The sequence below is a fragment of the Callithrix jacchus genome, chromosome 22 (genome assembly GCF_049354715.1).
Source record: "Callithrix jacchus isolate 240 chromosome 22, calJac240_pri, whole genome shotgun sequence".
NCBI lineage: Eukaryota > Metazoa > Chordata > Mammalia > Primates > Cebidae > Callithrix > Callithrix jacchus.
Window position 1 is genome coordinate 6,397,025 of NC_133523.1, and position 24,108 is coordinate 6,421,132.

At 49.6% G+C, this 24,108-nt stretch overlaps 1 protein-coding gene across 2 annotated transcripts in view; it reads left to right on the top strand.

Annotated features, from left to right (window-relative positions):
• The window catches only part of VAV1 (vav guanine nucleotide exchange factor 1), a 78,100-nt gene that overhangs the window by 32,532 nt on the left and 21,460 nt on the right, over positions 1-24,108 (top strand). For both annotated transcript variants that reach the window (XM_002761642.7, XM_078360353.1), the window contains exons 2-19: positions 11,135-11,251; positions 11,946-12,004; positions 12,116-12,184; positions 12,414-12,522; positions 12,614-12,709; positions 15,140-15,208; positions 15,385-15,488; positions 16,700-16,799; positions 18,185-18,280; positions 18,529-18,597; positions 18,732-18,818; positions 18,927-19,012; positions 19,968-20,100; positions 22,029-22,138; positions 23,325-23,426; positions 23,672-23,769; positions 23,855-23,877; positions 24,052-24,097. In XM_002761642.7, the coding sequence (XP_002761688.4) occupies positions 11,135-11,251; positions 11,946-12,004; positions 12,116-12,184; positions 12,414-12,522; positions 12,614-12,709; positions 15,140-15,208; positions 15,385-15,488; positions 16,700-16,799; positions 18,185-18,280; positions 18,529-18,597; positions 18,732-18,818; positions 18,927-19,012; positions 19,968-20,100; positions 22,029-22,138; positions 23,325-23,426; positions 23,672-23,769; positions 23,855-23,877; positions 24,052-24,097 (1,573 nt within the window). The remainder of the gene's footprint in view (positions 1-11,134; positions 11,252-11,945; positions 12,005-12,115; positions 12,185-12,413; positions 12,523-12,613; positions 12,710-15,139; positions 15,209-15,384; positions 15,489-16,699; positions 16,800-18,184; positions 18,281-18,528; positions 18,598-18,731; positions 18,819-18,926; positions 19,013-19,967; positions 20,101-22,028; positions 22,139-23,324; positions 23,427-23,671; positions 23,770-23,854; positions 23,878-24,051; positions 24,098-24,108) is intronic.

The window sequence follows — 24,108 nt, forward strand, 5'->3', positions numbered from 1 at the left end:
CCTGACCTCGTGGTCCACCTGCCTCAGCCTCCCAAAGTGCTGGGATTACAGGCATGAGCCATTTGGGGTTTCGAATGAGGTTGCACACAGATGTTGGCTGGGGCTGCAGTCATCTGAAGGCTTGAGCTGGAGGGTCCACTTCCTGAGTGGCTCAGTCACATAGAACTTCAGCTCCTCTCCACATGGGGTTCCTCGCAGGGCTGACTGAGTGGCCTCACAAAAGGGTCGCTAGTGAGTGGTCCAAGAGACCAAAGTAGAGCTTCAGTAGGTTTCATTATTTAGTCTTGAGAACTCACATCTTGTTACTTCCACCATATTCTTTTAGTTACACATGGCCTGTCTTGGTTCCATGTGGGAGGGGGTTACAAAAGGGCATCTTAATGGCCAGGCGTGGTGGCTGATGCCTGTGATCCCAGCACTTTGGGAGGCTGAGGCAGGAGGATCACCTGAGGTCAGGAGTTCGAGACCAGCCTGGCCAACATGGTGAAACCCCATCTCTACTAAAATTGCAGAAATTAGCCGGGAATGCTGACAGGCACCTGTAATCTCAGCTACTTGGGAAGCTGAGGCAGGAGAAATTGCTTGAACCCAGGAGTTGGAGGTTGCAATGAGCTGAGATCACACCACTGCACTCCAGCCTGGGCAACAGAGCAAGACTCAGCTTAAAAAAAAAATGGCATCTTAACTTATGTATAAATACTAGGAGCTGTGGACCATTGGGGGCCATCTTGGAGGCTAGCTACTACAAACACATTGTCTTAATTACTGTAGGTTTATGGTGTCTTCATATCTGGTAGGACTCGTAGCCTTTATTTTCTCTCTGTAGGAGTGTATTGGCTATTCATGATGCTGAGGTTTTCTATTTTCTTTTTTTTTGAGACAGAGCCTCACTCCATTGCCAGGCACCAGAGTGGAGTGCAGTGGCTCAATCTGGGCTCACTGCAACCTCCTGCAACCTCCACCTCCTGGGTTCAAGCAATTCTCCTGCCTCAGCCTCCTGAGTAGCTGGGATTACAGGTGCGTGCTACCATGCGCAGCTAATTTTTGTATTTTTAGTAGAGATGGGGTTTCACTATGTTGGTCAGGATGGTCTTGATCTCTTGACCTTGTGATCCGCCTGCCTTGGCCTCCCAAAGTGCTGGGATTCCAGGTGTGAGCCACTGCTCTATTTTCTATACAAATCTTAGGATTCGTATGTCAAGTTCAGTGAAAAACCATTCTGGGGGTTTAAATTGAAATTGCATTAAATCTATAGCTCAATTTTGGAGAGAATTGAAGATTTTAAAACTTTGAGTCTTGGGGCTAGGTGCAGTGGCTCATAACTGTAATCTCAGTGCTTTGAGAGCCTGTGGTGGGAGAGTCGCTTGAGGCCAGGAGTTGAAGACCAGCCTGGGTGACGTAGTGACACTCTGTCTCTATAAAAAAATTAGGCCGGGTGTGGTGGTTCATGCCTGTAATCCCAGCACTTTGGGAGGCTGAGGCGGGTGGATCATGAGGTCAAGAGATCGAGATCATGCTGGCCAACATGGTGAAACCTTGTCTTTACCAAAAATATAAAAATTAGCTGGGCATGGTGGCACACACCTGTAGTCCCAGCTACTAAGGAGGCTGAGGCAGGAGAGTCACTTGAACCTGGGAGACTGAGGTCGCAGTGAGCCGAGAGTGAGATTCCATCTAAAAAAACCAATTAGCCAGGTGTGATGGCATATGCCTGTAGTCCCGGCTGCTTGGGAGACTGACACAGGAGGATCCTTTGAGCCCAGGAGGTCAAGGTTACAGTGAACTATGATCGTACCACTGCAGTCTGGCCTGGGTGACAGAGTGATATCCTGTCTCTAAAAATAAATCAATGAATGAATAAAAAGTAAAACAAAACCCTGAGTCTTGCTAGAAAGGAACTGGTATACATTCTACTCCATTTAGGTCACTAGCTTTATGTTGGTATTTTCATATCTTTTAGACTATGGTCAATAGTGACCCTTTAAAATCAAAGTCTGATTTCCCTATGGCGAAAATTGAAATGGTAAAATGAAAATTCTTCATTTTACCATTCAGTCGGTTCTAGCAACTGCGTACACTTGTGCAATCCACACCCTTTTCAAAGCAGAACGTTCCTATCACTTGTGGTCTCTCTGAGTCAATCTCTACCTTCTCTCTTGTCCCGGAAGCAACCATTGATTTGATTTCTATCATCATAGGTTAGTTTTGATTGCTCTAGGATTTCACAAATGTTATGTTTTTTTGTTTTGTTTTTTTTTAAAGATAACATGGCTGGGCGCAGTGCCTTACGCCTGTAATCCCAGCACTTTGGGAGGCTGAGGCAGGCAGATCACGAGGTAGAGAGATCAACGCCATCCTCACCAACATAGTGAAACCTGTCTCTACTAAAAATACAAAAATTAGCTGGGCGTGGTGGTACACGCCTGTAGTCCCAGCTACTCAGGAGGCTGAGGCAGCAGAATCACTTGAACCTGGGAGGTGGAGGTTGCAGTGAGCTGAGATTACACCACTGCACTCCAGCCTGGCTGATAGAGTGAGACTCTGTCTCAAAAAAAAGGAAAAAGAAAAAAACCCCATGATTTTTGCTGATGTACTTACACTTAGTACACTCTGTATACTGGATTTATATTCAGCAACACAGCCAAATAATTTTATTAATTTCTGCAATTTATCTGTATATTCTTTGGGAATGTCTTTGTAGATGATTGCTGCTTCTGCAAAAATGACCACTGTATTTCTCCCCACCCCGCCCCCCACTTTTCCTTTTGTCTTGTTTTGCCGAAGAGGCTGAGAGCTTCGATACATTGTTGAATAGAAATGGTGATAGCAAGTTCCCTTGTGTAGTTCTGATTTCAAAGGGAAGCTTTTCAACATGTCCTCATTAATCTCATGTTCCACTCTAGGTCTGTGGGAGACCTGCGTTATCAGGTTACAGAAGTTCCCTCCTATTTTTACTTTGCCAAGAGATTTCCCCTCTTCTTTTCCTCGGGAATGAATGTTGAGTTGCTACTGTGTCTTTCGTGTATCTCTGTTGCAAATTTCTCCTTTTGACAGAGAGAACAGATCTCGGGTCAGAGCCTTGGGCAAACAACAATCTACCCGTATTTATTCTACAGTTGCTTTTTTTTTTTTGAGGCGGAGTTTCGCTCGTTACCCAGGCTGGAGTGCAATGGCGTGATCTCGGCTCACCGCAACCTACCCCTCCCAGGTTCAAGCCATTCTCCTGCCTCAGCCTCCCAGGTAGCTGGGATTATAGGCATGAGCCAACCACGCTCAGTTAATTTTGTATTTTATGTAGAGATGGGGTTTCTCCGTGTTGGTCAGGCTGGTCTCAAGCTCCCGACCTCAAATGATCCACCCGCCTCGGCCTCCCAAAGTGCTGGGATTACAGGTGTGAGCCACTGCACCCAGCTGCTTCTTTCATTTATTTATTTTGAGACAGGGTCTCATTGTGTTGCCCAAGCTGGAGTGCAGTGGTGCGATCATACTCACTGCAGCCTCTACCTCTGGGGCTCAAGTTATCCTCCTGCCTCAGCCTCCCCAGTGGCTGGGACTACTGGCCATCACACCAGGCTAGTTTTTGTACTTTTTGTAGAGACAGGGTCTCTCCATGTTGCTCAGGCTAGTCTCAAACCCCTGACCTCAAAGTGATCCTCTGGCTTCAGCTTCCCAAAATGCTGGGATTGCAGGTATGAGCCATCACACTCATCATGCAGTTGCTTCTGTTTTAGCGCATGAGCTTAGGTTTGTAGGAGGATGAAAAGTTCTTTTTTTTTTTCTTTTTCTTTTTGAGATGGAGTCTTGCTCTGTCACCCAGGCTGCAGTGCAGTGGTGTGATCTTGCAACCTCTGCCTCCCGGGTTCAAGCAATTCTCCTGCCTCAGTCTCCTGAGTAGCTGGGATTACAGGTGTGCACCACCACGCCTGGCTAATTTTTGTATTTTTAGTAGAAATGGGGTTTCACCATGTTGGTCAGGCTGGTCCTGAACTCCTCACCTGGTGATCTGCCCATCTCAGCCTCCCAAAGTGTTGGGATTACAGGTGTGAGCCACCATGCCTGGCAAGTTGTCTTCTCCATATGCAATGGGTTACGTCGACCCTGGCAGCAATTGAGAAGACGATACAGTCTGCAAACGGAGTTGTGGGAAACGGTTACAACAGACGCTATGTGCCAGATCGGTTCACACACACATCGACAGCATAATGGTTACTCGCAGGCTCTAAAGTCAGGCTGCCTGAGTTTGCTTCCCAGCCATGTGTCTCCCTTAGTTTCCTTCTCTGTAAAATGAGGATAATAGGGCGGGTGCGGTGTCTCACATCTGCAACCCCAGCACTTTGGGAGGCTGAGGTGGGTGGATCACAAGGTCAGGAAGTTGAGATCAGCCTGGTCAACATGGTGAAACCCTGTTTCTACTAAAAATACAAAAATTAGCCGGGTGTGGTGGTGCATGCCTGATATCCCAGCTACTAGGGAGGCAGAGGCAGGCGAATCGCTTTAACCTGGGAGGCGGAGGTTGCAGCGAGCCGAGATTGCGCCACTGCACTCCAGCCTGGGTGACAGATCAAGACTCTGTCTCAAAAAAAAAAAAGAGGATAATAGTATTACTTACCTTGCATCGTTGCTGGGAGGAGTCCACGTTATCTCGGTAGCGTGCTGAAAATGGAGACCACAGTGGGCAGAAGCTCGTGCTAGCTTCCACTACACACGAGGCAAGGAGACAAAACTGTGGTCAAGGAAGTGGGCTCAGCTGGCAGTGGTGGCTCCCGCCCATAGTACCAACATTTAGGGAGGCCGAGGCAGGACGATTGCTTGAGGACCAGCCTGAGCAACATAACGAAACTGTTGCTACAGAAACATTTAAAAAAGTAGCTGGGTGCGGAGGCACACGTCTGTTGTCCTGGCGACTTGGGAGGCTGAGCTGGGAGGATTGCTTGAGTCCAGGAGGCGAAGGCTGCAGTGAGCTATGATTGCATCACTGCACTCCAGCCTGGACAGCACAGTGAGAGCATGTCTGTCTCTCTCCCTCCCTCCCTCCCCCCCCACACAGACAGAACATGGGTTCTAGATTCACATCACCTCAGAATTTGATTGCAGCTTCTCCCCTAACTTACTCTGGCTGTTAATCATCTCGGGCAGCACCCCCACTCCAATCTAAGCCTGCTTTCTTGTAGGTAAAATGGACATAGCCGGGCACGGTGGCTCATGCCTGTAATGCCAGCACTTTGGGAGGCTGAGGCAGGTGTAATACTTGAGGACAGGAGTTCGAGACCAGCCTGGACAACATGGTGAAACCCCTATCTCTATTTTAAAAAATACAAAAATTAGCCAGGCGTGGTGGCACACACCTGTAGTTCCAGGTTCTCGGGATGCTGAGGTGGGAGAACTGCTTGAACCTGGAAGGCAGAAGTTGCAGTGAGCCACGGTGGCACCACTGCACTCCAGCCTGGGTGACAGAGCAAGACTCCATCTCAAAAGGGCATTAACACTCACAGTGTGGGCATCAGAATGGAGTTAATCTGAATGCTGGCCAGGCGTGGTGGCTTACGTCTGTAATCCTAGCACTTTGGGAGGCCAAGGCAGGCAGATCATGAGGTCAGGAGTTCAAGACCAGCCTGGCCAACATAATGAAACCCTGTCTCTACTAAAAAAATTAAAAAATTAGCTGGGTGTGATGGCAGGCACCTGTAGCCCCAGCTACTCAGGAGGCTGAGGTGGGAGAATCTCTTGAACCCTGAGGCAGAGGTTGCAGTGAGCCAAGACCACACCATTGCACTCCAGCCTGGGTGACAGAGTGAGACCGTCTCTAAAACAAACAACAAAACAAACAAAAAACAACAACAAACCTGAATGCCTAACCGTGTGTAGTAGACATTCAAGAAATCCAAATATTGTTATTTATTTATTTTGAGACCGAGTTTCACTCTTGTTGCCCAGGCTAGAGTGCAGTGGTGCTATCTCAGCTCACTGCAACCTCTGCCTTCTGGGTTCAAGCGATTCTCCTGCCTCACCCTCTCAAGTAGCTGGGATTCCAGGTGCCCACCACCATGCCTGGCTAATTTTTTAAAATGTATTTTTAGTAGAGATGTGATTTCACCATGTTGTCCAGGCTGGTTTTGAACTCTTGACCTCAAGTAATCTGCCCGCTTCAGCCTCCCAAAGTGCTGGGATTACATGCATGAGCCACTGTGCCCAGCCAAGAAAAACAAATACTGTTATGGTAGAGGCACAGAGTAGGGCTTGGCAAGTATGTCAGAATCAGCTGGGGAGAGTGTTAAGATGCAGATTCCCAGGCCCCACCTCCCTCCATCCAGTTAACAAATATATATCGGGGGCCTTCTGCACACCAGGCACTATCATAGTTGCTGGACATTCAAGAAGCAGAACGACGGCCCTCCCCTCTTCAAACTGACATTTTATTTGGGTGAAATCAACAATAAACACAACAAATGAAGCACAGCAAAGGTGATAGAAAAGGTCAGAGTAGGCTGGGCATGGTGGTTAATGCCAATAATCCCAGCACTTTGGGAGGCCGAGGTGGGTGTATCTCCTGAAGTCAGGAGTTCAAGACTAGCCTGGCCAACATGGTGAAACCCCATCTCTATTTCTTAAAAAAGAAAGAAAGAAAGAAAGAAAGAAAGAAAGAAAGAAAGAAAGAAAGAAAAGGCCAGAGTAGGGGAGTGGGATTTTATTAAATTAATTCATTTATGTATGTATTTATATTTTGAGGTGGGTTCTCGCTGTGTTGCCCAGGCTGGAGTGCACTGGCGCCATCACGGCTCACTGCAGCCTCCACCTCCTGGGTTCCAGTCATCCTCCTCTCTCAGCCTCCAGGGTAGCTGGGAGTACAGGTATGCACCACCCTGCCTGGCTGATGTTTAAATTATTTTGTAGAGATGGGATCTCATTATGTGGCCTCAGGCTAATTTTGAACACCTGCGCTCAAGTGAGTCTCTCACTTCAGCCTCCCAACGTGCTGGGATTACAGGTATGCACCACCACACCCAGCTGATTTTTAGAAAATTTTTATAGAGACGGGGTCTCCCTGTGTTGACCAGCCTGGTCTTTAACTTCTGGGCTCAAGCCAACCTGGGAGTGTGATCTTATTTTCTTATATTATTTTATGTTTTTGAGATGAAGTATCGCTCTGTCACCCAGGCTGGAGTGCAGTGGTGCTATCTCAGCTCACTGCAACCTCTGCTTTCTGGGATCAAATGATTCCCCTGCCTCAGCCTCCTGAGCAGCTGGAAGTACAGGTGCACCCACCACAGCTGGCTACTTTTTTGTATTTTAGTAGAGATGGGGTTTCACCATGTTGGCCAGGCTGGTCTTGATCTCTTAACCTCTTGATCCACCCACCTTGGCCTCTCAAAGTGCTGGGATTACAGGTGCAAGCCACCGCGCAGGGCAGGAGTGTGACTTTAAAGAGGGTGGTTAGAGGAGGTCTCACGGAGAAGGTGACCTTTGAGGGACAACAAAGAAGTTAGCAAGGAACTTTCTTCTGGACATCAGGGTGCATTTGTGTGGGTGCCGTAACAAAATACTACAGACTTGGAGGCTTAAGCAGCAGAAATTTATTTTCTCACAATAAACACCTTGGTCGGTCGCCTTCCTGTCCTCCCCTCTTCTTCCTCCTCGCCCACCCTATCTCCAGCCACATGGGCCTCCTCGATGCTCCTCCCACATGTTAGGTGAGGTCCTGCCTCGGGACCTTTGCATGGGCTGCCCTCTCTTGGAATATACTTTCTTGTGTGTTATGGGTCGGAGTGTGTACCCAGAACCAGCTTGTCCGGGAGACCCCCAACCAGGCAGGCTGAAGATATTGAAAGAGGCAGCCAACAGAGTGGATCTATCCTGGGGACCAACGGCCTGAGAGCCTGCAGGGCCGACAGCTCTCCAGGATGGAAGGCCCCGAGCAAAGATGCATCCATGCGTTTATTTGCTTTTTGAAAGGTGATTCTTATTAACACACCAGTGTTCTACGTATGCATATAACTCAGGTATATACCATGTAGGCAGCTGTTACCCGCCTATGGCTAATTACAAGGTAAAAGTACCCTCCATGAGAGAGCCATGGGGGCAGGGTAAACTTAATGTTTCTCAACAGTGTGTCCCTCCAAAATTTATACATTGAAGCCTTAACCCCTAGTACCTCAGAATGAGGCTGTATGTGGACATAGGGCATTTACAGAGGTAGTTAAGCTAGAATGAGTCATCTGTGTGGGCCCTAATGCACCATGACCGATGGCCTTATAGAAGAGTAAACTAGGGCTGGGTGCCATGGCTCATGCCTGTGATCCCAGCACTTTGGGAGGCAGAGACGGGCAGATCAGGAGTTCGACACCAGCCTGGTCAACATGGTGAAACCCCGTCTCTACTAAAAATTAAAAATTAGCTGGGTATGGTGGTAGGCACCTGTAGTCCCAGCTACTCAGGAGGCTGAGGCAGGAGAATCACTTGAACCTGGTAGGCAGAAGTTGCAGTGAGCTGAGATTGTGCCACTGTACTTCAACCTGGGCCACAAAGTGAGACTTTGTCTCAAAAAAAAAAAAAAAAAAGGAAGTAGAGTAAACTAGGACACGTAGGCAGGGCAAGAGCACATTACAGTGCAGTGAGAAGGTGGCCGTCTACTGACATGAGCCCCTAGAGGAGCATACAACATTCAGTCCGAAAAGTAGAAACAAGGTGGCCGGGTGTGGTGGCTCTCACCTGTAATCCCAGCACTCTGGGAGGCTGAGGTGGGTTGATCACCTGAGGTCGAGAGTTCAAGACCAGCCTGACCTGGTGAAACCCCGTCTCTACCAAAAATACAAAATAACCTGGATATGATGGTGGGCACCTGCAGTCCCAGCTACTCGGGAGACTGAGGCAGGAGAATTGCTTGAACCTGGGAGGGGGAGGTTGCAGTGAGCTGAGATCGCGCCATTGCACTCCAGCCTGGGTGACAAAGTGAGATTCCGTCTTAAAAAAAGTAAACAGAAAAGGAAACAAGGTATCCATGAACACCCTTTGTGATGTGCTGTTTTATATCACAAATGGAACCTGTGTTTTGATTCAACAAGTTTGAAACACTCTTTTTATAGAATCCAAGAAGTTGCGCTTCTGAACCTATTGAGACTTTATAGGCGCATGACCATCCAGTCCTAAACACTAGAAGCAAGCTATCTGTGCAAGCATTTCGTGATTTGGTGTTTTACGTCACAGAATGGAACCTGTGTTTTGGAGGAACCAACCCTACTGACCCCTTGATCTTGGACTTGTAGTCTCAGAGCTATCCCGGACATTTCCTATGAATAGAATTGTACAATACATGGCATTTTGTGATTTGCTTATTTCACTGAGCATGTTTTCAAGGTTCATCCATATTGTAGTATGGAGCATAGTTTGCTCCTTTTTTTTTTTTTTTTTTTTTGAGACGGAGTTTCGCTCTTGTTACCCAGGCTGGAGTGCAATGGCACGATCTCAGCTCACCGCAACCTCCGCCTCCTGGGTTCAGGCAATTCTCCTGCCTCAGCCTCCTGAGTAGCTGGGATTACAGGCACACGCCACCATGCCCAGCTAATTTTTTGTATTTTTAGTAGAGACGGGGTTTTACCATGTTGACCAGGTTGGTCTCAATCTCTCGACCTCGTGATCCACCTGCCTCAGCCTCCCAAAGCGCTGGGATTACAGGCTTGAGCCACCGTGCCCGGCCAGTTTGCTCCTTTTTTATAGCTGAGTGGATTTCCCTATACTGGACATTTCATATAAATGGATGCATACCATATGTGGCTTTGGAAGATCGATTTTAACCAGCTCTCCTGAGGAGTCTGTTTTAGGACTCTTGGTCCACACTGACTTCATGGAGAGTGTTGGGGACCGTGGGAGGGGCCAAGCCTTCGAGCTACAGGAGGCTGGTGGATGGAAGGCTGGTTAGAATTCTTAGGATGTGGGAAATTCAGAGGGAGCCGAACCTGTTGGTGCATTGGATGAGCCAATACTTGGCAAATGCAAGAATACAAAGGATTCTTTTTTCTTTTTCCAGATACTCAAAAGCTGGGACCATGTCGTACGTGCCCGAATGTTTGATTAGTTAATATCTTTTGGTTGCAGGCTATGACAACCCGACCTAAACTGACTTAAACAAGAAAAGGAATGTTTTGGCTCATGAAATAAAAAGGTTCAGGGATGGCCAGGCATGGTGGCTCCCAACTGTAATCTCAACACTTTAGGAGGCCGAGGTGGGTGGATTACTCAAGTCCAGGAGTTCAAAACCAGCCTGGGCAGCACGGTGAGACCTCGTCTCTACAAAAAATACAGAAATTGGCTGCGTGTTGCAGCACATGCCTGTAGTCCCAGCTACCTGGGAGGCGGGGGTGGGAGGATTGTTTTTTGTTTTTGTTTTGTTTTGTTTTTTGGACACAGGGTCTTGCTTGAGGCTGGAGTGCAGTGGTACCATCATAGCTCACTGCAGGCTCGAACTCCTGGCTCAGTGATCCACTCGTCTCAGCCTCCTGAGTAGTCGGAATGTTTCTGAGGTCATCTGCATTGTAGTATGTATCAGCTCTCCCGATGAATCTGCTGTAGGACTCTTGGTCCACAGTGACTTCATGGAGAGTGTTGGAGGAACCTGTGTTTTGATTCAACAAGTTTGAAACACTCTTTTTGTAAAATCTAAGAAGTTATGTTTCTGAATCTATTAAGCCTTTATAAGAACATAGGAATATCCAGTCCTAAAAACTAGAAACAAGCTATCCGTGCAAACATTTTGTGATTTGGTGTTTTATGTCACAAAATGGAACCCGTGTTTTGAAGGAACCAACCCTACTGACCCCTTGACCTTTGACTTCTAGTCTCAGAACTGTTCTGCTTCATTCCTTTTTATGGCTGAATAATATTCCATTGTATGGATATACCACATTTGTTTAACCATTAGTGATTAATTCCGTTTTGTGAATTTTACCTCAATAAAAAAGTTCAGAGGGTAGATCTGGATCAGGCACAGCTTAATCTTTATCGGGAGAGAATGCAATTTCAGGAAAGGGGTGTGTACTTTCATTTTCCCCTCCACCTCAGTCCCTAAGCCAAGTGGCCTGGAGGTCAGTTTCTTCCCTGCCCTTTCATCCTCCCCCACCCTCATTTCTTTGTCTCCTCACAGTTCCTGTGCCTTAAGAACATTCGAACGTTCCTGTCCACCTGCTGTGAGAAGTTTGGCCTCAAGCGGAGTGAGCTCTTCGAAGCCTTTGACCTCTTTGATGTGCAGGATTTCGGCAAGGTGAGCTGGGCACTTGAAGCCCAAAGACTGAGTTTCAGTTCATTTCTATTGAAGTCTACGCTGGACAAGCTATGGGCTGTCAGGGGATGGGCAGACAAGCCAGACCAGGCCATACGTGAGGTGCAAATAGCACTGGCTTGGGATATGTGGAACTGGGTTTGAGTCCGTGCTCTGACACTTGCCGTGTGACCTTAGATATGTGGCTGTGCCTCTCTTGAGCCTCCTGTTTCTCGTCTGAAATATGGGAATATTATCATCCTGCCCTCTCTGAGTGGCTATGAGGATTAAATAGAAAGATAGGAGCAAAGGGTGGGATTTTCAAAGCCTGGTGTTTTCAAGGTTCATCTACATTGTAGCCTGTGTTAAAGCTTCATTCCTTTTCATGGCTGAATAATATTCCACTGTATGGATGGACCACATTTTAAGCATTCATTCACCCACTGATATGCATTTTGGTTGTTTCCACTTTTGGGTTATTATGAATAACTTGGCTCTGAACATTCTTGTACAAGGGGACACTTAAGGGAACAATGGTATGGGGAATGGGGAGGTAGAGAAAATCCTGAATTAGGCTCCCTAGAGGCATGGGGTCTAGCTTTGGAGTCTAGCCTCAGATAAAGCCTTGCAGTTGGGAGCTGTGTTCTACCATGGGGGTGTATAAGGGTCTCACCCAGTGGCCACTGCCCCATCACAGGTCATCTACACCTTGTCTGCTCTGTCCTGGACCCAGATCGCCCAGAACAGGGGGATCGTGTGAGTAACCCCCTGGGCCTTGGGCCACTGAATCCCAGTCCTCTCCCTCCCTGAAGCCCCCCACGCCTATCCAGCCCCCTGCCGCTGGCTCACATCCTCCTGGCCCCCTAGGCCCTTCCCCACTGAGGAGGAGAGTGTGGGTGATGAAGACATCTACAGTGGCCTATCTGACCAGATCGAGTGAGTGCTTAGGCTTGCTGGTGCACAGCTCACTGGAGCACTGTCCTGGGGGTAGGGGGTCTGAGGGGACATGGCCCTGCCCTGGGGGGAATAAGGCCATACCCTGCTGTCTGGGGCACACGGCCTTGCCCTGGGAGTCTGAGGAGATACAGCCCTGTCCTGGGAGTCTTGGGGGACCCTGCTGTGATCTGGGACAGGCCCCAGGGATCCCTGATTTCACAACCCACAGCGACACGGTGGAGGAGGATGAGGACCTGTATGACTGCGTGGAGAACGAGGAGGCGGAAGGCGATGAGATCTACGAGGACCTCATGCGCTCGGAGCCCGTGTGCATGCCGGTGCGTGAGGCGGAGGGTCGGGCCTGGGGAGGGCGAGGGTTGGGGGGAGCTCCAGACCCCCCGCAACACTGGCATCTCCCCTCGCTCTCAGCCCAAGATGACAGAGTATGACAAGCGCTGCTGCTGCCTGCGGGAGATCCAGCAGACGGAGGAGAAGTACACGGACACGCTGGGCTCCATCCAGCAGGTGGGCGCCTCCCACCCAGCGCCTGCCGGGCGCATGCGTGGGAGCTGGGCTGGCAGGTGCGGGTCCACCTGTCCGGCCGCCCGTGGGCAGCTGAGGCTTTTTCCGCCCCCATCGCTTTTCCTTTCTGTGGCTGTCTGTCTCTGGGTTTCTCTGACTTACATATGTATATATAAACATGAGTCCAACAGACATATATATATATATATATATATATATATATATATGCTATTCTCTGCCTGCAGGAGTGGTCAAAAAACCAAAAAGAAACAAAATACATGCAAAATTAAAAATATATCAATACATTAAACATATACATAAATAGGAAAAATATAAATATATGCAAAGTATACAAATATATATAAAAATAGAAACGATATGTGTAAAATATAAATATATATGTATGAGATGTAAAATATATAGTTTTTATATAGAGCTATATAAATATACATATATAAGTAATATATACAATACATAAATATATAAAAATACATAGACATATTAATATAGGTATATATCTTTTACATAGATATATATTTTAATATACAAGATATATAATCCATACAGAGGTCGTCATTATACATTTCATACATATATGATATATATGTATATAACGTATCTTATATACATATGAGGGATGTATCTTTATATATCTATCTTTTTCTTTTTTTGAGACAGGGTTTTTCTCTCGTTGCCCAGGCTAGAGGGCAGTGGCACGCTCTCACTTCACTACAACCTCTGCCTACCAGGCTCAAGTGATCCTTCTCCTTTAGCCTCCCAAGTAGCTGGAATAACAGGCGTGCACCACCACGCCTGGCTACTTTTTGTTTTTTTAGTAGAGATGAGGTTTTGCCATTTTGGCCAGGCTGGTCTTGAACTCCTGATCTCAAGTGATCTGCCCACCTCAGCCTCCAGAAGTGCTGGAATTACAGGCATGAGCCACCATGCCAGCCTATATATCTATCTTTTAAAGATATATATCTTTATTTAAAGATATATATAATGTGTATATATATGATATATAATACTACATACATCATATATATGCATATTATATATATTATATCATATATATGCATATTATATATATTATATCATATATATGCATATTATATATTATATGCATATATATAGCCTCCTGGATTCAAGTGATTCTCCTGCCTCAGCCTCCCAAGTAGCTGGGATTACAGGCACAAGCCACCACACCTGGCTATATATATATTTTGCTATGTTACCCAGGCTGATCTTAAACTCCTGGGCTCTAACAATCCTCCTTCCTTGGTGTCCCAAAGGGCTGTGATCCCAGCCCTTTGTGAGGCGGCAGTGGGCCTCTTCCTCTTGTCTCTCTGTCTCTCTTTGTCTCTCACTCTGTCTCTTTTTTTCTCTGGTCTCTTGCTACTTTTTCCTTAGTGTGAGTGATCCCCCTGCCTTAACCTCCTGAGGAGCTGGGGCTGCAGATGCATGCCATCATGCCCTGCTTAATTCTTTAAATTTTTCATTGTAGATATGGTATCTTGCTATGTTGCCCAGGCTGTTCTCATACTCCTGGCCTCAAGTGATCCTCCTGCCTTGGCCTCCCAAAGTGGTGGGATTACAGGTGTGAGCCACCATTCCTGGTCTTAATTTTAGAACATTTTCATCATCCCCCCAAATAAACTCCAAACTCTTTAGCTGTCCCCCATCAATCTCTTATCTTCCCCAAGCCCATGGCAACCACGAACTTCCTCCCAGTCTCTGTGGATTGGTCTGTTCTGGACATTTCATATAAAGGGCATTGCATACTGTGTGGTTTATATGTATCTGGCTTCTTTCGCTGAGCCTGGTGTTTTCAAGGTTTATCCACATTGTAGCCTGTATCAGCACTTCATTCCTTTTCATGGCTGAATAATATTCCACTGTACAGATGGACCACATTTTAAACATCCATTCACCCTGATGGGTATTTTGGTTGTTTCCACTTTTGGGTTATTATGAATAACTTTGCTATGAACATTCTTGTACAGATTTTTGTGTGGACACTCTCTCTGTCTCTTTCTCTCTCTCACTGTCTCCTTCTCCCTGTCTCTCTAACACCTGTCTGGAGGAAGGGTTTTTTTTTTTTTGAGACAGTCTCACTCTGTCACCCAGGCTGGAGTGCAGTGGTGTGATCTCAGCTCACTGCAACTTCTGCCTCCTGGGTTCAAGCGATTCTCCTGCATCAGCCTCCTGCACAGCTGGAATTACAGGCATGTGCCACCACACCTGGCTAATTTGTTTGTGTTTTTTTAGTCGAGATGGGATTTTACCATGTTGGCCAGGCTTGTCTCGAACGCCTGACCTTGTGATCCGTCCATCTCAGCTTCCCAAAGTGCTGGGATGACAGGTATGAGCCACCACGCCCAGCCTGGAGGAAGGGATCTTATCTTCCCTCGTCTTTCTCTCCCTTCCCTGCAGCACTTTATGAAGCCCCTGCAACGGTTCCTGAAGGCTCAAGACATTGAGATCATCTTCATCAACATCGAGGTGAGCTAGCTGATCCCCAGCCCTCTTGGGCCTCTGTCTCATGCAGATAGCCCACCGCCCCTACCTGTCCCTGGATCACGGGGGTTGGGAGTTGAACAGCATGGGGCGGGTGGATGACCCTTTCCTGCCTGGCCCCCTGAGCCCTGGCCCCAGCCCTCACCCTTCCCTCCAAGTAGGACCTGCTTCGTGTTCATACTCACTTCCTAAAGGAGATGAAGGAAGCTCTGGCCACCCCTGGCGCAGCCAACCTCTACCAGGTCTTCATCAAATACAAGGAGAGGTGAGACACAGCTGGCCAGACTGAAGCTCTGGGGTCACTGCCTTGCCGAGGCTGGGCATTCGAGAGACCTTACCCTCAGACACCACGGGATGGGGAGGACTTGTGCTGTGTGCTCTGGACGAGGGGCTGCCCATCTCTGGGTTAATTCCCAGCTCTGCTATGTGGCACTGGGCAGTCACTTAGTCTCTCTGTGCTTCTGCTTCCTTGTCTGTACATCAGTGGACCACAGGAACGCGTCTCCCAGGCTGGTGGTGAGGGTTGAATAAATGGATGCACATAGGACCTGGCACATAGTAGGTGCTCCATAAATATTTGTTAAATGAATGAACATTGGCCGGGCGCAGTGGCTCACGCCTGTAATCCCAGCACTTTGGGAGGCTGAGACGAATGGATCACTTGAGGTCAGGAGTTCAAGACCAGCCTAGCCAACATGGTGAAACCCTGTCTCCATCACCTAAAACTAAATACAACTAAAATACAACTAAAAATACACCTCAAAAATTAACCAGGTGTGTTGGTGCATGCCTGTAATCCCAGTTACTTGGGGGGATGAGGCAGGAGAATTGCTTGAACCCGGGAGTTGGAGCTTGCAGTGAGCCAAGATCATGCCACTGCACTCCAGCTTGGGTGATAGAGCAAGACTCTGTCTCAAAAACAAAAATAGTCAGGTGTGGTGGCTCCTGCCTGGAATCCCAGCACTTTGGGAGGCCGAGGTGGGCAGATCACCTGAGGTCAGGAGTTCAAGACCAGCCTGGCCAACATGGTGAAACCCCGTCTCTACCAAAAATACAAAAATTAGCCAGGCGAGGTAGCAGGTGCCTGTAATCCCAGCTACTTAGGAGGCTGAGGCAGGAGAATCGCTTGAATCCGGGAGGCGGAGGTTGCAGTGAGCCAAGATTGCACCACTGCACTCTAGCCTGGGTGATAAGAGTGAAACTCTCTGTCTTAAAAAATAAAAAATGAACAAGTAAACAAATAAACATTGGGCAGAGACAACACCAGGTACTGTGGTGAGGTTACTACAACATCAAATGAGATAATGCTACAATAGCCTCACCTGGGAAATGCTATTGTTATGCCCATTTCACAGATGGGAAAACTGAGACTCAGGTTTCTTCTCCAGCTGGGAAGAGTGAGGCCACGGCTGACACCGGCCTCTGCCCAACCCTAATGCCAGCCACCCTTACCTGGTGGCCTGTCTTCTCCTGTAGGTTCCTTGTCTACGGTCGCTACTGCAGCCAGGTGGAGTCAGCCAGCAAACACCTGGACCATGTGGCCGCAGCCCGGGAGGACGTGCAGATGAAGCTGGAGGTGGGGGCCGGGCCACTTCTGGGGGCCCTCTCCTGCTCTTCCCCAGGCTCTGGGGGCAGCAGGGAGAACACTGAGTTGCAGAGGGTCCGCTTTCTGCTGCAGCCCAGCCAGGGACCTGCCAAAGAACTGGGGAGAGAGGTAGCGGCCGGCCAAGCGGAGGAAATGGAGAAGAACAGAAATGGGCCGGCCCCGGGTGTGGGCTGACCCCTGACATCCGGGCGACGTCCTGACCCTGAACAGAGCTCTGATCCCACACTGAACCCCAACCCCGGGCTGTGCCCTAGCACTGATTGTTCCAACTTCTCACTGATCCCAACTCCAGCCAACCCCTGATCCCAGGCTGAACCTGATCTTGAACTTCAATCTGGATCTGTTTGTTTAATGGAAATATAGACAGGGCAGGGGTTATGAGGACAGGGGCTCTCCAGACCTGTCCCTCTCCCCTTCTCCAGCCCCACTCAGCAGGCAGAATCCTGGACCTCTATCCCAGGTAGCCCAGTGTCCCAAGCAGCATTTGTCACCTTCCAGTGTTTATTTTTTCCTCTTCTTTTTCTTTTCTTTTTCGAGACAGGGTGTCATTTTGTTGCCCAAGCTGGAGTGCAGTGGCATGATCATGGCTCATTGCAGCCTTGACCTCAACCTCCTGGACCCAAGCAATCCTCCCAACTCCTACCTCAGCCTCCTGAGATGCTGGGACTACAGATGCATGCCACCAGTCCTGGATACTTTTTACATTTTTTTGTAGAGATGGCATTTCACCATGTTGTCCAGGCTGGCCTCAAACTCCTGGGCTCAAGTGATTCACCCACCTCAGCCTCAAAGAGCTAGGATGACAGACGTAAACAGTTGTGCCCAGCCCCTTCCAGTTATTTTTTTCTTGTTCTAGTTGTTTGATTTTTGCTTGTTTTTTGAGATGGAGTCTCCCTCTGTCACCCAGGCTGGAGTGCAGTGGTGTGATCTCAGCTCACTGAAATCTCTGCCTCTCTGGTTCAAGCAATTTTCTTGCCTCAGTCTCCTGAGTAGCTGGAATTACAGGAGTCTGCCACCATGCTGGCTATTATTTTATTATTTTTATTATTATTATTTTTAGTAGAGATGGGGTTTCCCCATGTTGGCCTGGCTGGTGTTGAACTCGTGATCTCAAGTGATCTGCCCTCCTCAGTGTCCCAAAGTTCCTTTCAGTGGTACTTATACTGCCCCCACCTCATGGAGTCCTTTTCCTGTTTTCTTGGGGGCAGATAGGATGCTTTGGGCTCTAGAAAAGTCCCCACAGCTCTAGGGTAGAGAGCTGCCCACACATTTATTCAAATCTGTCTGCACCCACCCTGCAACTGACTTTTTTCTGGGACCTGCCTCAATTTCCCCATTGTTCTCTGATTCCCCAGGAATGTTCTCAGCGAGCCAACAATGGGAGGTTCACCTTGCGGGATCTGCTGATGGTACCCATGCAGCGAGTTCTCAAATATCACCTCCTTCTCCAGGTGCTGGGCATATCCACCAGGCGTGGGCTCTGCATTTCTCCTCTCCTGTGTCTGTAAAAGTGGGGATGGGGCTGGCTTTTGGGGGTTGAGTCTCTAGGACCATCAGGGATGGATCACTGGGGTCGTGTCGCAGCCTCCAGGGTCAGCAGTATGAGGGAGGAGCTGGTGAACTAGCATTGATTGGAAGGCCCTCCCCTCAGGGAGAAGGGCACCGGCCCAGGTGATGTCTGATGTCTTGTTTCTTGCAGGAGCTGGTGAAGCACACGCAGGAGGCGATGGAGAAGGACAACCTGCGGCTGGCCCTGGATGCCATGAGGGTGAGGGGGTGTGGGGTGCTGGTGGCTCACCTGCTGCAGACACACCCCTGGTGGGGGCTGAACCTCTATCCCGGGTTAGGTGGGAGACTAGGCCGACTGTTGGGGGACCAGGCTCACCCCTGTCCCCTCCCTAGGACCTGGCTCAGTGCGTGAACGAGGTCAAGCGAGACAACGAGACACTGAGGCAGATCACCAATTTCCAGCTGTCCATTGAGAACCTGGTGAGGCGGTGGAGCCGGGTGGGCCGGGGTGTGGCCATGTGGGGAGCGGGGAGGGTGTCTGGCTCCCTTCTTGGGAGACCCTTGCCAGACCCACTGCCTGCTGCATAGGACCAGTCTCTGGCTCACTATGGCCGGCCCAAGATCGACGGGGAGCTCAAGATCACCTCGGTAGAAAGGCGCTCCAAGATGGACAGGTGGGTAGAGTCAACATGGATCTGGGATGGAGCCTGGGCAAAGGGGTGCGGCCAGGCTGCTAGATGGGCAGGTGGGTGGAGTCAAGACAGATGGGGTAGAGACTGGGCAGGGGCAGGGCTGGGCTCCTAGATGGGCAGGGTGGGTGGAGTCAACACAGATCTGGGGTGGAGACTGGGCAGGGATGGGGCAGGTTCCTAGACAGGCAGGTGGGTGGAGAGTTCATACAGATCTGGGTGGAGCCTAGAAAGAGGTGGGGCCAGGATTCTAGATGGGCAGGTGGGTGTAGTCAATGCAGATCTGGGTGGAGCCCGGGCAGGGGCGGGGCCAGGCTTTTAGATAGGCAGGTGGGTATAGTCAACACAGATCTGAGTGGATCCTGGGCAGGAGTGTGGCCAGGCTCCTAGATGGGCAGGTGAGTGGAGTAAACCACATCTATGGTGGAGCCGGGGTAGGGATGGGGCCAGGTTTCTAGGTGGGCAGTTGGGTGGAGTCAACGCAGGTCTAGGGAAGAGCCGGCATGGGGGCGTGGCCAGGCTCCTAGATGGATAGGTGGGTGGAGCCAACACAGATCTGGGGTGGAGCCTGGGTAGGGGTGGGGCCAGGTTCCTATATAGACTTGTAGGTGGAATTAAGGTGGATTTGGGGAGGGACCTGAGTTGGGGTGAGGCCAGATTTCTAGATAGACAGGTGGTAGACCCATCCAGACAAGGCGGTGGAGCCTTGATGGACAGGCAGGACAGGGTCAGCGAGGGGCATGGTTGGAACCAAGATTGACAGGCAGCAGGGCCAAGGTGGATCATGTGGGTGAGGTCAGGATGGACAGATGGGCATGGCCAAGTTTGCCAAGGAGGAGGAGAAGGGCAGCGTGAGACCAGGATGGAGGAGAAACTGGTCAGAGAGCTGACAGGGACGGTTGGGAAGAGCCAGGCCAGAACGCCTTACCCATCCTTCCAGGTACGCCTTCCTGCTCGACAAAGCTCTGCTCATCTGTAAACGCCGGGGAGACTCTTATGACCTCAAGGACTTTGTGAACCTGCACAGCTTCCAGGTTCGGGATGACTCTTCAGGAGACCGAGACAACAAGAAGGTGGGGCTTTGACGCCAGATCTAGGCGGTCCTCCATGCAGTCGACAGCGTGGGGTTCTCCACCTGCACACGCGCCTGTGTTTGCCAGAGCACACAGTGTGTGTTAATCAACAGTTTTTAAACTGAGCACCTGCTATATCCAGGACACTCTTCTAGGCACCAGGACTAAAATGGCAAGCAAAATGGAATTTTTCTTTTCTTTTCTTTTCTTTTTTTTTGAGACAGAGTCTTACTCTGTCACCCAGGCTGGAGTGCAATGGCACAATCTTGGCTGACTGTAACCTCCACCTTCCGGGTTCAAGCGATTCTACCGCCTCGGCCTCCCAAGTAGGCTGGGATGACAGGCGCCTGCCACCACACCCATTGCCCATCTAGGAGCCTATTTATTTATTTATTTGTTTGTTTATAGTAGAGATGAGATTCACCATGCTGGCCAGGATGGTCTCAAACTCCTGACCTCAAGTGATCTGCCCACTTTGGCCTCCCAAAGTGCTGGGATTACAGGTGTGAGCCCCTGCACCCGGCCTATTTTATTTCTTGTATGGTACTTGCACCCTTATGGGGTGCTTTCTACAGAGAAAATAAAGTAGGTGGCCAGGTGCAGTGGCTCAGGCCTGTAATTCCAGCACTTTGGGAGGCCGAGGTGGGAGAATCACTTGAGCCCAGGAGTTGAAGACCAGCCTGGGCAACATAGGGAGAACCCTGTCTCTATAAAACATAAAAAAAAAAAAAATTAGCTGGGCTTCGCACATGCCTGTAGCCCTAGCTACATGGGAGGCTGAGGTATGGGGATCACTTGTGGCCAGGAGCTGAAGGCTGCAGGGAGCTATGATTGCACTCCAGCCGGAGCAACAGAGTGAGACCCTGTCTCTATTAAAAAAATAAATAAATAAAACGGGATATGACTGCGGTAGGTGAGAGTGGGAGGGGGAGCTGTCTTTATTTGTTCATTTGTTTATTTATTTATTTATTTTTGAGATGGAGCCTCCCTCTGTCAACCAGGCTAGAGTGCAATGGCACCATCTCAGCTCATTGCAACCTCTGCCTCCCAGGATCAAGCGATTCTCCTGCCTCAGCCTCTGAAGTAGCTGGTATAACAGGCACCCACCACCATGCCTGGCTAATTTTTTGGTATTTTCAGTAGAGACTGAGTTTCACTATATTGGCCAGGCTGGTCTCGGACTCCTGACCTCGTGATCCGCCTGCCTTGGCCTCCTAAAGTGCTGGGACTACAGGTGTGAGCCACTGCGCCTGGCCAGGGGGAGCCATCTTACCTCCATTGTTCAGGGACGTCGTCTGTGGAGGTGACATTTGAGCGGAGACCCTCTCCCTCTCTGCTCCTCCTTGCCCCCTTTCGCTTTTTCTCCTGTGAACTCGTCCCTTCTGCTTAGTCTTGTTCCTTGAGGTCCTCCCTGTGCTCGGGTCTGTGGCTTCTCCATTTCTCAGCCTGTGCCTCCCTCATTAAGGAGCTAGTTGCTGTCTTGTAAATTCTTGCTATGGCATCCATCTGTCCCTCCAGGCAGGAGCCCTGGGGACAACATCCTGTTCACTGCTCTGTCCCCAGCTCCTAGCAGTGTCTGCTTCTCAGCAGGTGCTGCACCAATGCTTTGTTGCAAAGACGAATCAGGCTGGGCATAGTGGCTCATGCCTGTAATCCCAGCACGATGGGAGGCCGAGGCAGGCGGATCACGAGGTCAGGAGATCGAAACCAGCCTGGCCAACATAGTGAAACCCAAATACACAACATAGTGAAATTGTGTATTTGGATATCCTAGAAAGCACTTTTACGAGGATATCCATGCATGGTGCTAGGGGCATAGAGACTCATGGGCTTGAGTCTTTGTTCACTACGGAGGAAGGGGTCGGTGGGTGTGTGCTCCCACCCTCTGCAGGGGAAGTGCCTTCAGTCTGAGCTCTGCTTCCCTGCAGTGGAGCCACATGTTCCTTCTCATTGAGGACCAAGGTGCCCAGGGCTATGAGCTGTTCTTCAAGACAAGAGAACTGAAGAAGAAGTGGATGGAGCAGTTTGAGATGTCCATGTGAGTCCCTGCTTTCCTCCTCCTTTCTGTCCGCAGAGGGGCAGGGGCTGGGAAGGAGGAGGAATGTGCTCTAGTCCCTACTCTGTCCTGATATGCCATGGTACCACTCTGAACCTCAGTCTCTTCATTTGGGAAATGAGAGGGACAGGCCCAAGGCCGTCTTCATCCTTGGAATGCTGGGGTTGTGTGCAACTTCAGCTACCAGCCCCGACTCTTCTCCTCTCCTCCTCCTCTTTCCCGTTCCCCCTCCTCTTCAGGCTCCTCATCATCATTTCCTTCCTACTCCTTCCTCTTTCCTTCCTCCCTTTCCATTTCTTCCTCCTCTTCTTTCTTCTCCTCTCCCTCCTCCTCCTCTGCTTCCTCCTCTTCCTCTCCTTTCTCCTCCTCCTTTTCCTCCTCCTCCAATCCCTCCTTCTCCTCCTCTTCCTTCTCCCGTTCCTCCTTTTTCTCCTCTTCCTTCCCCTCTTCCTTCTCCTCCTCCCCTTCCACTTTTGTCTTCTTCTCTTTTTTATCTAAGGTGAAATTCATGCAAAAATCAAACGGTTTCTAAGTGTACGATCACATGGGATTTCGTATACTCACAGTGCTGTGTGACCATCGCCTCTCTCCAGTTCCAAAACCTTTTCATCACCCCAAGGAGACCGAATACCCATTAAGCCTTCACTCCCAATTCCCAGCCCTCCTAGCCCCTGGAAACGCTCAGTCTGCTTTCTGTTTCTACTGATGTGCATAGCAGCACTCTTCAGTGTGGCCAAAAGGTGGAAACCACCCCAACATCAACCAATGGATGGGTGGACAAACAAAATGTGGTCTGTTCACACTGTGGAATAGTACTCAGTCTAAAAAGGAATAAAATATTGACCTCCCCCCTTTTTTTTGAGATGGATTCTCCCTCTGTCACCAGGCTGGAGTGCAGTGGTGCGGTCTTGGCACACTGCAACCTCAACCTCCCAGATTCAAGCGATTCTCCTGCCTCAGCCTCCTGAGTAGCTGGGATTACAGGCACCCGCCACCACATCTGGCTAATTTTTGTATTTTTAGTAGAGATGGGGTTTCACCATGTTGGTCAGGCTGCTCTCAAACTCTGGACCTCGTGATCTGCCCTCCTAGCCTCCCAAAGTGCTGGGATTACAGGCGTGAGCCACCGTGCCCAGCTGACCCTCTTTTTTTTTTTCTCCCCTACCAGCTCCAACATCTACCCCGAGAATGCCACTGCCAATGGGCATGACTTCCAGATGTTCTCCTTTGAAGAGACCACGTCCTGCAAGGCCTGTCAGATGCTGCTTAGGTGGGAATCTGGGAGGAGGGTCCCAGTCCTGGGCTTGGTCATCAGTTCCTTGCTAAAGAAGTTCCCCCAGTAATTGGTCCCCTAAATTGGGAGATGGGGGAGGGGGTCCCTATTTTGATCTTCTGCTTCTCCATTACTCTCCTGATCTAAAGACAACCCAAGGGGACCCTTTATGTTCTTGGCAGAATATTTGGCCATGTCTGTAAAGATCACTCACTCTTCCTTCTGTGTCCCCTGCACCTCAGAGGCACCTTCTATCAGGGCTACCGCTGCCATCGGTGTCGGGCACCTGCACACAAGGAGTGTCTGGGGAGGGTCCCTCCCTGTGGCCGGCACGGGCAAGGTACGAGTGGGAGGGAGGCTGGGAGGTGAGCTTGCTTCTTTGTGGAGGATTTCCCCCTCTCACTGTTTCCTTTACCTTCCCATAGATTTCCCAGGAACGATGAAGAAGGTAGGACTCTCCCACGCTCCTTCCTGTACATTGCGAATAATGGGCGACAGTGTGGGAGGACCCAGGAGATCCTGGAACTGGGCATGATCCTTGGTGGGGTGAGGACAGTGTTGGGGGCCTACAAGCTCCCAGGCCGGGCATAGGTAGACAGGCTTTCTTTGTCTCTCCTTCCAGGACAAACTACATCGCAGGGCTCAGGACAAAAAGAGGAATGAGCTGGGTGAGTCTGCA